Genomic DNA, 12,312 nt, shown 5'->3' with positions numbered 1-12,312 from the left:
CATAGTGTCTGTGATAAGTACTTCTTCCCAAAAGGATCATAATAATGAGGAAACTCTAGAATTCTTCATTTTAGGCACATAGTCATTGCCAGGAGTAAAAGAAAATTATTCTTTCAGGCTCATAATCCTTTATACTAAGAAGGCCCCACAACTATCTGCGCAAGAGTTGGTTATGTTCACGAAGAATATGGCAGCTGCTGCCACCAAATGTTGCCCACTTAGAGATGAGCAACAATTTGCCTGCATGGAGGACTTGGTAAGTACGTCCACGACTTCATGTTTGCCTGTTCTTGAAGTCCTAATCTCCAGTAATCAATCTCATGTTTTTGGATGCATCTATGATCTCTCAATAGAGCTTAATATTCCTGTCCCCAGAATAATTTCTTTTAGGCCAGCTCATGCCAATTGTCTTGATTAGCAGCAGAGGTAAGATGGTTACTTCCTTAATGGTGGTGGTGTCAGACTCAATGAGTCTTTGCTTGGATCATACCCCAGGGTCTAATTCTTGGATTTTCAAGCCAACAAAAATGACTTTGTCAACAACTTCAAAGATAATGCTGATTTTAGACTCAGTCATCCTAATCAAATGTATAGAAAAAAAAACCAGACTTCTCATATTTCTCCTTTAAATAACTACCACACTCAGAACATTTCTGACACTAGATGTTTTTCCACACAACGAGCAATTCTCCGTGACACCAGCTGGCTGTCCTACAGTTTAACTCATTCTGACACTATCTACCTGATGATAGTGTCAGATCCCACAGGTTAATGGCTCAGTCCTATAAGACTGCTCCCATTCCACTTCAGATAACAACTGCAAGTTCAGGTTGCTCCCTATGATTCTGACTGGTCAGCTATAAATCTAAGATTCCCATGACCTCATCCTCAGTTCTGATTAATTTGTTAGAGCAGTTCATAAAACTCAGAGGAACACTTGCTTAAATTTACCAGATAAGTAAAACATGTGGTAAAGGAAATAGGTGAACTTCCAAATGAAGAGATACATAAGGTGAGGTCTGGGACCATCCTGAGCACAGAAGCTTCTGTTCCTGCAGCGTTAGGGTGTGTCATTCTCTTAGTATATGGATGGGTTCACCTACCTGGGAGCTCTCCAACACCCATACTGTTGGGATTTTATAAAAGCTTCCTTATGTATACATAATCAATTATTAACTGCATTGCCAGCCCCTCTCCCCTCTCTCTTTTTTTTAAATAAATTAATTTTTATTGGTGTTCAATTTACCAACATACAGAATAACACCCAGTGCCCATCCCGTCAAGTGTCCCCCTCAGAATGGGTGACGGGCCCTCTCCCCTCTCTTACGAATGGGAGGGTGGTACTGAAAATCCAAGCTTCTGATAATGGCTTGCTGACTGAGGTAAAAAATCAAATATTTATATTTTCTATTATCTCACATCAAACTCACAAGTGTTAAATTTATTAGAATAACACCAGTGTGTCCATTTACAATGAGAAATGTCTTTACAATGGCACAATAATTGGGCCTAATAACTAGAGGACACTTCTTCCTGAATCAAAATACTTAGGAAGTTGAATTAGAATATGGTTAGTTGTGCAAATGGAATTAGAAGAAGGGAACGGATAGTCTTAAGGGATATTTCTTCGAGGCTATCCTGAAGAATGAGAAATTATGTCTTCCTCACAACGGAGAACATCCCTCCAGACCCCTGTATGCTCATTTCTCCAAGATGTAGTTCCCAGATCTCTCTCAAGTGGTATTCTTTTAACACTACTGAATTCTTGTTTGGTGACAGATTTCTCTGCCTTATGTTCTTGATAGAACATCTTTCTGCTAAATTTGTCTTTCTTCTGATAAAATAAAATATTTTGATTGAAGATTTTAAAAAAATTTAATCACCTAGCTCTCTCTCCCTTTTATTTTATTATAGATTTTTAAAATCTAGTCATGTCTTCCTTGGGGAACTCTTTCAATTACACTTATGAGTTCCTAAAACCTTATTTTTCTTTCAAAATTTTATTTATTTATTCATGAGAGACACAGAGAGGGAGACAGAGACACAGGCAGAGGGAGAAGCAGGCTACATGCAGAGAGCCCGACGTGGGACTCGATCTCAGGTCTCCAGGATCACACCCTGGGCTGAAGGTGGTGGTAAACCTCTGAGCCACCCGGGCTGCCCCTAAAACCTTATTTTTAAGTGATCTTTTTGGTACATTTAAAAAGGACAAACTCATACATGAAATGTTGATGCTAACTGGTCTCAATTATTTCATCCCCAAATATATAAATGATCAGGAATTTGGGTAGTCATACTTGGAAAGGCATATAGGCAGGCTTGCAGACAGCATCAGGATAAGAATCAGACACACAAGGAGCAAGGCAAGACGACAGTTCTAGAAGAAGACAAGGAAATGAAAGAGATAACTGAAATAGGATCCAAGAATTTCTTACATCATTCATTCATTCATCCATCCATCCATCCATTCATTCATTCAATAAATACTCATCAAGCACCTACCATATGCCAAGTTCTGTGGTGGTTACAGGTATTCATTAAAGAAATAGAAACAAATTGGATTTGAGCTTTTTAGTTTGAACTCCACTCATCAATTTTACATTTGAGTCAAATTAATAGTACTGTTGACTTGAGGCTTGATTTTAATTTAAAAAAGCATAAGAAACTCCTACCTTAAGTCAACACTGGTCTATAAGCTGGACTGGGAAGGAATGTAGAGGTGGAGTCCAAGTGAACTCAGCTTATTTGAGAGGAAGAGGGGGGACAAGTCTGGGAACCAGACTGCATCTGACACTCCTACTTTTTCTCAAACAGTGAAATCTAGGCCAAATTAGTAGAAACCAGAATTTGAGAATGCTTAGGAGTCTTATTCTCTGCGGATTAAAAAAAAGAAAAAGAAAAAAAAATAATTACCAAACCTTATGGCTCTTATTTTAATTCTCTTCTGAGAAAGGCAAAACTAATTCTTGGAGCTTTATGCAGAAGACATGAGGCAGAGCCTATCAATGCTGGTGTGGGCCACTGCTGTGATGACTCCTATGCCTTCAGGAAGCCATGCTTTGATGATCTGCAAGTTGATGGAACTTACATTTCTCCTCCTTTATCCTGTGACCAAGTCATCAGCCTTAAAGAGAACTTGTGCAAAGCTCAGGAGGAGGAATTCCAAACTGAAAAACAAAAGTAAGAATCTTTGTTTAATTTGTTCATTAATTTGTTCTGCCAACAAGGGAGCCGGTATAGAGAACTGTAAACTGGGCCCAGATATAAGTATTATGTAATGAATGGATCAGTTAAATGTTACATTGAAGGTCAACTAGAATTGAGAATATTCTGCAGTTTTGCAATATGGCTATCGTGGGTTGTTTCCTCGGTTAGAACATTTATTGAAGTCTATTGATCAGAAAATATTGACAGAGAAGTATACTAATGTATTTTTCCTAAAATGGGAAATTTAGAACATTTGTAAGTGTGTGTGTATATTACATATACATATATAATGCATATGAAAACATTTCTAAATTAGACAATTTTATGAATATGTTATTATTTTGCAAAGTGTTATTCTGATTTGGTTGCTGTTACCAATACTGAAGCCTAGTGGTCAGAAATGTTGCCAGTAGAATACAATGTCCAGACATTTAAGCAGAGTTTCCCAATATGCAATCTATGTGAAAAGGGCTTCTGGATGAAGTCAGTAATGGAGTATGTAGATTGACTGGAGAGTCTGTTGACCTGGGCCAGCCTCAACCATTCTCAGCTGGGCTTGCTCAAGAGTCAGCTGCTAAGTCAGCTGGGAGCTGGTTGGCCTAAGATGGCCTTGTCTAGGATGCTTTGTCTCTGCTGCACACCATCTTTTTCCCCCCAGAAGGCTAACCCAGGCTTCTTTACGATAGCCCAGAGAAGGTGGATGTGTGGAGGCCTCTTGAGGCCCACGTTTGAGACCATGCATGCAAGGTGGGATAGGGCCAGCCCAGATTAAAGGGGTATAGAATAAGACTTCATTTCTTGATAGGAAGAGTTGGAAAGTCACATTGTAAAGGTCATGAATACAGAGAAAGATGGTCAATGGGTCTATTTTTTATAATCAATCTGCCACATGTGGATCATTAAAGCAGTTGTCAAAACTACAGAAAATTATAAATGGTGGAAAGAGAGGTGATTAACTGGGTCTGAAGTCATCAGAATTGAGGGAGAATAAGACTCTCTCTATGTGGCAGGAATAAGTAGGGATGAAAAATGTTAGAGTTTGATATTATGTACTCAAAGGAGCTATGGCTTTTTAAAAGAGGATGCAGAGGGCAGCCCCGGTGGCACAGCAGTTTGGCGCCGCCTGCATCCTGGGGTGTGATCCCGGAGACCCGGAATTGAGTCCCACTTCGGGCTCCCTGCATGGAGCCTGCTTCTCCCTCTGCCTGTGTCTCTGCCTCTCTCTCTGTGTCTATGAATAAATAAATAAAATCTTTAAAAAATAAAAATAAAAAAATAAAAGAGGATGCAGAGAAGAGAAGCTGGAAGCAGTAGGAGACTTAGATACTAAGGTAAGTGGAGTTCAAGCAAAAAGAGCTCCTCTTGGAAGGTCCTGGGGGAAGCTGTGTCCTCTGGGGAGCCTCATGTTTTCATGTAGAGCAAGACGGAGGAAGAGAAGCTTCAGAAGAGAAGCTGTGGATATAGGGACGTTTTCTTGAGAAAGCCTCAAGTTACAAAAGAGACGGAGGATCAGGAGAGCAGTAGATGGGTCAGATTAGGAATGTACAAATGTCAGTATGATGACAGATGACCTGAGAAGCTCAGATTTCAGACTCTGACTGAGGCTGAGGTGACTGAGGCATCAGGGGCTTGGCTTTAGAAGTAGCAAATCAGCACACCCAACTGTAGGCAGCTGATTTGCCCTTTGCCACTGAGAGCATGAGGTGATTAAGATCTCACAGATGGTTGGCCTTTTTTCCAATTCTCTCCACTCCCGCATAGATGGATTGAACGGAACACTTATTGACAGGTCTTAGAAAAGAGACTACTTGTTTGCTGCTGCAGACCTAAGGACTCCCTTTCTTAGTGGCATCAAATCACCCATCTTTTTATCCCTATTCTGCTCCTGAGCTTGGAGCCAAGATGCTCCCATGGTCCAGGCATTTTCCCCTGGAATGAATTCTGCTTCTGGTGAGTATGATGTTAGAGGCCCCATTTGGAGTTGACCAAAGGTGACTGTTCTAGGAAAAGCCAAAGGGTGAAATTTGGTTTTCCCTGAATCAGCAGCATGCATTGAAAGCACTCCAACCCCCAATGGTGGGTGATTCCTTATAGTGCCCCTGAGCCTGTCCTTAGGAGAAAAAGAAAGCAAGTGAGCTCTAGTCCTCATTGTTCCTTCTCCCTCAGGATCGTTAGAATTGGTAGCCTACTATATTTCTAATTAATTTATTTACTCTACAATATCCACTTGCAGGATCTAAATACTACTCATCCAACAATATCATCTTTCCAAATGAGGCAAAGTTTTTGTTGCCTCTGGAACATCCATTTACTCGTGGGCAGCAAGCACAGGCTGTTGCTTGCTCTGTTTTATCATAGCACTTGCAATTCCTAAGCCAACTGACCCTTGGAATCCTTTCTGCAGTCCCAAGGTGAGCCAACCACAAACTGGATTTTGACACTTCCCAATAAACACCCAAAGACCATTGTTAACATTTAGCTAGCCATTCTTTCGTTAGCTCAGGCTTAATGTGAGAACATAGGAAAATGTGGTCTCTGTCACTTCTATTGTGCAGGTTTGCTTTCTCTTGAGGAAGTTCTCCAGGCATAGGTAGGTACTGCTCTATATATGGCAACTCACCAAATACCACAAATTTATGAGGTAGATAACATTATATGCCATTTTAATTGTAAGGAAACCAAGGCTCAGAAGGCAAGAAGACTTGGTATTAGATCACACAACAGGTAAATAGGTCGTTGAGGTAGAATTTTCACCCAAGCTACCTGGCTCAAGGCACATACGCTATAACTATCAACATATAGCTTCTAGTGTGCCCTAATCAAGGGCTTATAATATTGGTTATAATTTTTAAAACACTGAGTTCTTGGGGCACTTGGGGTCTCAGTAGGTTAAGTGTCCATCTCTTGATTTCAACTCAGGTCGTGATCTCAGGCTTGTGAGATCAAGCCCTCAGTAGGACTCTGTGCTGAGTGTGGAGCCTGCTTAAGATTCTCCCTCCCCCTCCTCCTGCCCCTCCCCTCCTGTTCACATGCATTGTCACTCTCTCTCTCCCTCTCAAAATAAACAAACAAACAAACACTGAGCCCCTAGCTAAAGGCTAAAAAATAAAAAACATGAAATATTAGGAATTATCCTTGTCCTAGTGAATTCACTATATTCTCTGTATGGAGAAAGCAGTAGCATAGAGACAGTTAATGTAGACATTTCTGGAATATTTTGGGAGAACCCATATTGGGAGTCAAGGGCCAAACTGGAAAAAAAAAAAATCCCTGTTACTTCCTGGGATAGTGGCCAGGGGTCTCTACCACTTCCATCCATTTGTAATTTGAGCTGACTTTCACAGCATAAACGCAAAGACAAGCAAAGAAAGAAAACAGTGAAGGGGCTTCTGGAAGAAAAAGAAAACTTCAGCAAGTTAGAAAAGAAGGTAGAAGTTGAGATCATGTAAAAAGACAGAGACAATCAAAAGGAAACGGAAGTTCAAAGCAAAATGATTAAAAATCCAATTAAAAATACTGAGTTGAAATGTGAAGACTTTTCTCTCTCTTTATGTACTTTAGACTAGAATAAAGACTAGAATGACTAGAATGTACTTTAAGTGAAATGTGGGTAAATGTAATGAATATAAAAGATTAATATCATAGAAATGAAAAACTGAAAACAAGTTGATGGTTTCGAATTGAAAATGGGATTTAAGCTTTAAAAAGGTAAATTAAAAATTTTAAGCTATAAAATAGAATTAAGAGAACTATTTTTAAATAACAGCAGTCAGGTTGGTAGGCAGAGAGATCAGGGTGGTGGAAGGAGGAAGTGGGCAGGGGAAGTAAATCACCTGCAAGCAGATCACAAGTGCTTGACAGTTTTTTGGGGAGGAAGTCAAGCTTCTAAGTGGCAGAGACCCCAGTTGTAGAAATGACTGTCTTTATATCTGGAGTTCCAAGAAGAGATAACATGGCATCCTGATACCCCAGCTCTGAATCTCACTTCCACATCATCTGTTTTCCAATAATGGGAAGTGCCTATTTTCACTTGCCTATTCCAGTACAATTGGGGTGTTTCTCCTGGTTTAAATAAGCAGCTGCTTACTGATGTTCTGGAAACCCAGCAGTCTTGCTCGTCTTCCCCCTACCGGTCCCTCTGGGGAAGTGCATTTGGCCACCAGCCCACCCAGCAGGGGGAAAAGGAGAGCAGAGAGATTCAGTGTGACTGAGGTATAAGTGAGAGAAGGGAGAGACACTTTTGGGGTGGGCCTAGAGGGTTTGGGAGAGGCCAAGCCATGAAGGCATTTGGACCCCACTTATAAGTGAGAAAAGAGGAGACTATAGACAGGGGAGCTTTCCTGCCTCTCCCATTAGGTTTCTCTATTACTGTTGAATCTACAGCTCAAATCCTTAGGGAAATTGTAGAGATGCTCATCAATTATTGACTGAATGAGTAAATAAATAAGTAGGAGAAAAGCTGTGACAAGGTACTATTTATTGTGGGAGTCCGAGAAGAAGGAGACTGTGGTTGGAAGCAACTGACAATTTGAAATGGAAGCAAGTTGTGTCATTATTTTATTTTTAGTATTTATTTATTTATTCATGAGAGAGAAAGAGAGAGAGAGAGAGAGGCAGAGACACAGGCAGAGGGAGAAGCGGGCTCCCTGCAGGGGAGGGTTCCCCGGACCTCAGGATCACGCCCTGGGCCGAAGGCAGGTGCTCAACTGCTGACCACCCAGGTGTCCCAAGTTGTGTCATTATTAACTATTCATCATTACTGTTATCTTTGCCATTATTTGTCGCCTTAAGTATGCCAATGACTATACTCTCAATCTTTTAATATCTTATTTTTGGTCCTTAAAAATACCTTGCAATGTAGGTGTTCACATTTTCTTTTCATAGGTAAAGGTCAGAGAGGTTAAGTATCTTCTCCACCCTCACACTAACTCGTTGAACCAAAGTAAGTTTGACTTCAAAATTTGTGCCCTTTTTATGACATTAGAAGGAAAGAAAAGTCCAGATTTTGTGGTAGTAAACTCTGTCCCCTTCCCATGTCAGCGACTGCCCTTTCGGTGCTGAATCCCCTAAGCCAGACCATAAAAAGCCTCAAACGCATGTTTGGAAACAGGGTATTCCCACAGTGTAGGTTACCCATGACAGTTTCTATTGCCTGGGACTTAAGCAATCCTATGCTTTCATGGACTGGATGGTGAATTTCAGCAGCAGGAGTCATATTGTTTTTGTAGGAAAATATTTTCTAAGATAAAATTCGCCAAATTGCAATGGGAAATAGCCCGTGTTTCTCACTTTTACTAATTAGTCTCTTAAAGACATAATTATTATCCAAAGATACTAGAGACTGGTTTGATGATACCATATATAACCATACAGACTCAAATTACATAGAGACACTTAAAAACAAGTACAGCATTTTTTTTTCAAGTGGGATCAAGTTTATGTCTAATCAGAAGATTAAATATGTACAGAACAGTTGAAAAGAAAAAGTAATCCTTATACTATTCTACTTCCTTTTAAAACATCAATTTATGTTATTATTAAAGTAATGCATGATCACTGCAGAAAATTGAGAATATAAAGAAGAGAGAAGAAAATCATGACCCTTTTACTCCACACTGCAGAGGTGCCCATTATAAACATCGGTGTAGTTGTCACATACGTATATGACGTCACATATGTATACAAGCACAATGTCACATACCTGTCCACATGTATGCAATGCCATGTCACATATGTATACCAGTGCACACTCCCACAGTTGCCCTTTGTTAGTCAATGGTTCTAATATTTAATAATACTATTTTTGCACAGTCTTGTGACTACCTGCTCATGCAAAAATTTCAGTTCCAGCAATTATCCCTAGAGTCCTTAGGGGAGAGCTTATGAAACTCCCTTCACCCTCTGTAATTCCCCAAGCTTGCTTTCCCTGGCACCGCTCCTGGGCCGCTGGGAACACTCATGCCCTCCAGGTGCTGCTCTCTCCTGCCCAGCTGCAGACCGGATCCCTTGAAATGACAAAGCTGCATTATGTTTTGTCCTAAAAAGGAAATAGTCCCTTTCCCCTGACCCCAAGATCATACACTTTCAGGGGGTACTAGGGCAGTGCAGTTTGTGTGCGTCTCCATGGTTGGCAGGACTCAAGTGAAAGTTCTCTTTCGGCAATTTTTCTAAGTCATCCTGATCCTATATAACTCAGAAATGAGTCTAATGAAGGCTCAGTTGGGGAACCAAGGAGTCATTCTTGTCTTCTGCTGACCTTTCTTATCAGATGGAAGTCCGTGAGGCTGATTTCTGTCTCAGGAGGAGTCCTCCCGGGTGGTTCCCAATCCTCAGGCATTCTAGGAGGAAGACTGACCTCGCTGGTTTGCTATATACGCCCAGAACTATAATATTCCCAGGAGGTCTGAAATCACCGTTACTAATGTAAAATGGAGATGACATAGAGCCTTATTAAAAAGGTAAAAGACAGTAGTACATGGCATGATATTTATAAATTCTCAGCACATTTCCTGGATCACAGTAAATATCAGTACACTCAAAGGATGTTGGCTTTTGCCATCATTTTCTAATATAGCTTTTAAAAATTATAATGTATACATTTTGGCCACCAATTTTTCTTCAAAATCACATTTAATGGCAATGTAATATTCCACCATCTGGGTACCATAATGAATTTAGCCATTCCTAATTATTGGACGTGAAAATTGTTTTCAATCTCTACCCACTATACATTGTGACAATGAGCACTTTTGCACACGAGTCTTTGTTCCCATATCTGATTTTCTCTCCTATATTCCTAGGACATAAAATTAGAGGCAAACATGGAGGCAGTTAAAATCTCTTTGCTTCTTTCAGCTCTGTCTGGCAGCCAAGGGGCAGCAATTATGTGTTCTTCAAACCAGCCCTGTTTTTGAGGCAGTTTCTGAAAAGAAATCATTAGCTTGTGCTTTCCTAATATTTTTAGTCATTCTGTTGTTTAGCTTTGTCTATCCTCAAGGCAGCGTAGGGGTGTGAGCATTGTGGGTGGTGGGAGAGGGTAGAGTTGAAATGGCAAGTTCAAAGAGGCATGTCCAGTGGGCTACCATGTTAAGTTGGATGTCTTGTTTGTTGTTTAATGGGATCAGCATGCTGTAGACAACTGGGTGTGGCTGTTTTTTAGGTTCTGAGGCACTGCGTCATTGGGCAAGGCTCGAGAGCTTCAGAGGGCCCAGTGTGCTTCACCCATGACTCCAGGTCGCTCCCATGCCTGCCTTCCCTACGGGTGACCATGATCTCTGCTGCCACATGCCTGACCTGATGCCACCTATATGTTGAGGACTTTGCTGTTGGCCATTTATGGGCAGCAAAAGGGGGTGTCAACTTAGTCCAGAAGTCCAATGACTCAGAAAGTGGCTCGGGCCAGCTGCCCACATTGAGACAGCCAGGAGCAGAGGAGGGCGTGTCTGCTGCGGAGAGTGGCACTGACCCCAGGGCATACCTTCTCCCTCAGTGGCTGGTCCCTCTTCTCTATCTTCGCCTGATGATGGACACAAACTGCGCCTGCCACAGGGGCAGCCCACCCCAGACAAGCAGAGGTTTGGAGTGTTCTGTCTCGAGATATAATACATTTATAACATTATACTTCTATAATATCCTTCATTTTGCCTCTCTGCGGGCAAAGCCTAAAATATTTACTGTCTGCAATTTTACTGGACCTCTGGTTTAAATTGTCATAGAAGTAGCTACTTAGGGGATCCCTGGATGGCTCAGCGGTTTAGCACCTGCCTTGGGCTCAGGGTGTGATCCTGGGGTCCCAGGATTGAGTCCCACATCGGGCTCCCTGCATGGGGCCTGCTTCTCCCTCTGCCTTTCTCTCTCTGTGTGTGTCTCTCATGAATAAATAAATAAAATCTTAAAAAAAAAAAAGAAGTAATTACTTAGAGCCTTGAGATATTTTATTTTACACCCATTCAAGGTGGAAATAAGGCCACTGGGTATTATCAATGTGACTTGAAAATGAAGAATATGCAAAGGTTTTTGGTTGAACAGTAAAATGCTGATTAATGTATTGGTTAAATCTGTCTCGGTCTAAACAGTAAAGAGAGAGAGAGAAGATAACACTGGAAGACTTGGAATACTATTTTTTTTTTAAGATTTTATTTATTTATTCATGAGAGACACATAGAAAGGCAGAGACACAGAGACAGGCAGAGGGAGAAGCAGGCCCCATGCAGGGAGCCCAATGTGGGACTCGATCCTGGGACTCCAGGATCATGCCCTGGGCCAAAGGCAGGCGCTAAACTGCTGAGCCACCCAGGGATCCCCAGGAATACTATACTATTAATTAGAGAGACAGAAACCAGGTCACATTTTTGAATATTCAAAGTTGTTGAAACTACAGCTCTGGGGGAAACTCTTCGGTGAAAGAAATCAGAGATGATGATGCCCAAGCCATTATAGTTTCAAGTTAGTTTATTGACCTATCATTAATAACGCCTGTAGGACCCTCAACTTCCAGGTGTGTTATACTTGTAATATTTATTTGGAAGTCAGTTGTTCAGAATAAATGTTCATAACAAATTATTAAAGAGAATCTATTTAATTTACTGTATAATTTATCTATCATCCAATGCAATAAAAATAGAAAACAAAAATATTTACCCTAGTAATAATTGTATAAAATAATTAAATTTAATATATGAAGTATGTAAAAGAGATGTGCTGGAATTAAAGTATGTTGGATAAAACACGGAGATGGAGATGGGCAGTGTGAAATCTGGGGACACATCATGGCATTTTCAGGGCTTCCCAGCTGCAGAGTGGGAGCAACCAGGAGGCATGGGTGGTGTCCAGCTTTAAATCAGTAAGTCAGGTGTGCAAGGTGGCCTTCTAGACTCAGGGACTACTTGTGTTTCTGCCATTCCTTTCTGATTCAGGCTCCTCAGCAATCTCGTGAAGCAGAAACCATACGCGACAGAGATGCAGTTCCAATCAATTATTGCAGATTTTGCCCACCTGGTGGAGAAGTGCTGCCAAGCAGAGACAAGTGAAATGTGTTTCCGAGAAGAGGTACGGTATCTCTGTTTCCTTCTCTGTTCTCTCGGGGTACTTAGGATATACTGAAAT

The 12,312-nt window shown here is 41.0% G+C and overlaps 1 protein-coding gene across 15 annotated transcripts in view; it reads left to right on the top strand.

The window, feature by feature from the left end:
- LOC129520260 (alpha-fetoprotein-like) overlaps positions 1-12,312 on the top strand; it is a 53,107-nt gene that overhangs the window by 27,662 nt on the left and 13,133 nt on the right. For 11 of the 15 annotated variants that reach the window (XR_008666542.1, XR_008666541.1, XR_008666543.1 and 8 more), the window contains 3 exons: positions 118-256; positions 2,954-3,180; positions 12,123-12,255. Coding sequence is in view for 10 of the 15 variants with exons in the window: in XM_055341363.1 (XP_055197338.1) it covers positions 118-256; positions 2,954-3,180; positions 12,123-12,255 (499 nt within the window). In the remaining 5 variants the exon portion in view is untranslated. Of the gene's footprint in view, positions 1-117; positions 257-2,949; positions 3,181-5,440; positions 5,619-9,475; positions 9,729-10,366; positions 10,782-12,122; positions 12,256-12,312 lie in introns of those variants that run through there. The other 4 variants (XR_008666552.1, XR_008666554.1, XM_055341414.1 and 1 more) reach the window with 4 other exon arrangements.

Source organism: Nyctereutes procyonoides, unplaced genomic scaffold (genome assembly GCF_905146905.1).
Source record: "Nyctereutes procyonoides isolate TBG_1078 unplaced genomic scaffold, NYPRO_anot_genome, whole genome shotgun sequence".
NCBI lineage: Eukaryota > Metazoa > Chordata > Mammalia > Carnivora > Canidae > Nyctereutes > Nyctereutes procyonoides.
Note: the sequence above shows the minus strand (reverse complement) of the source record. Positions and strands in the feature narration are given on the sequence as shown.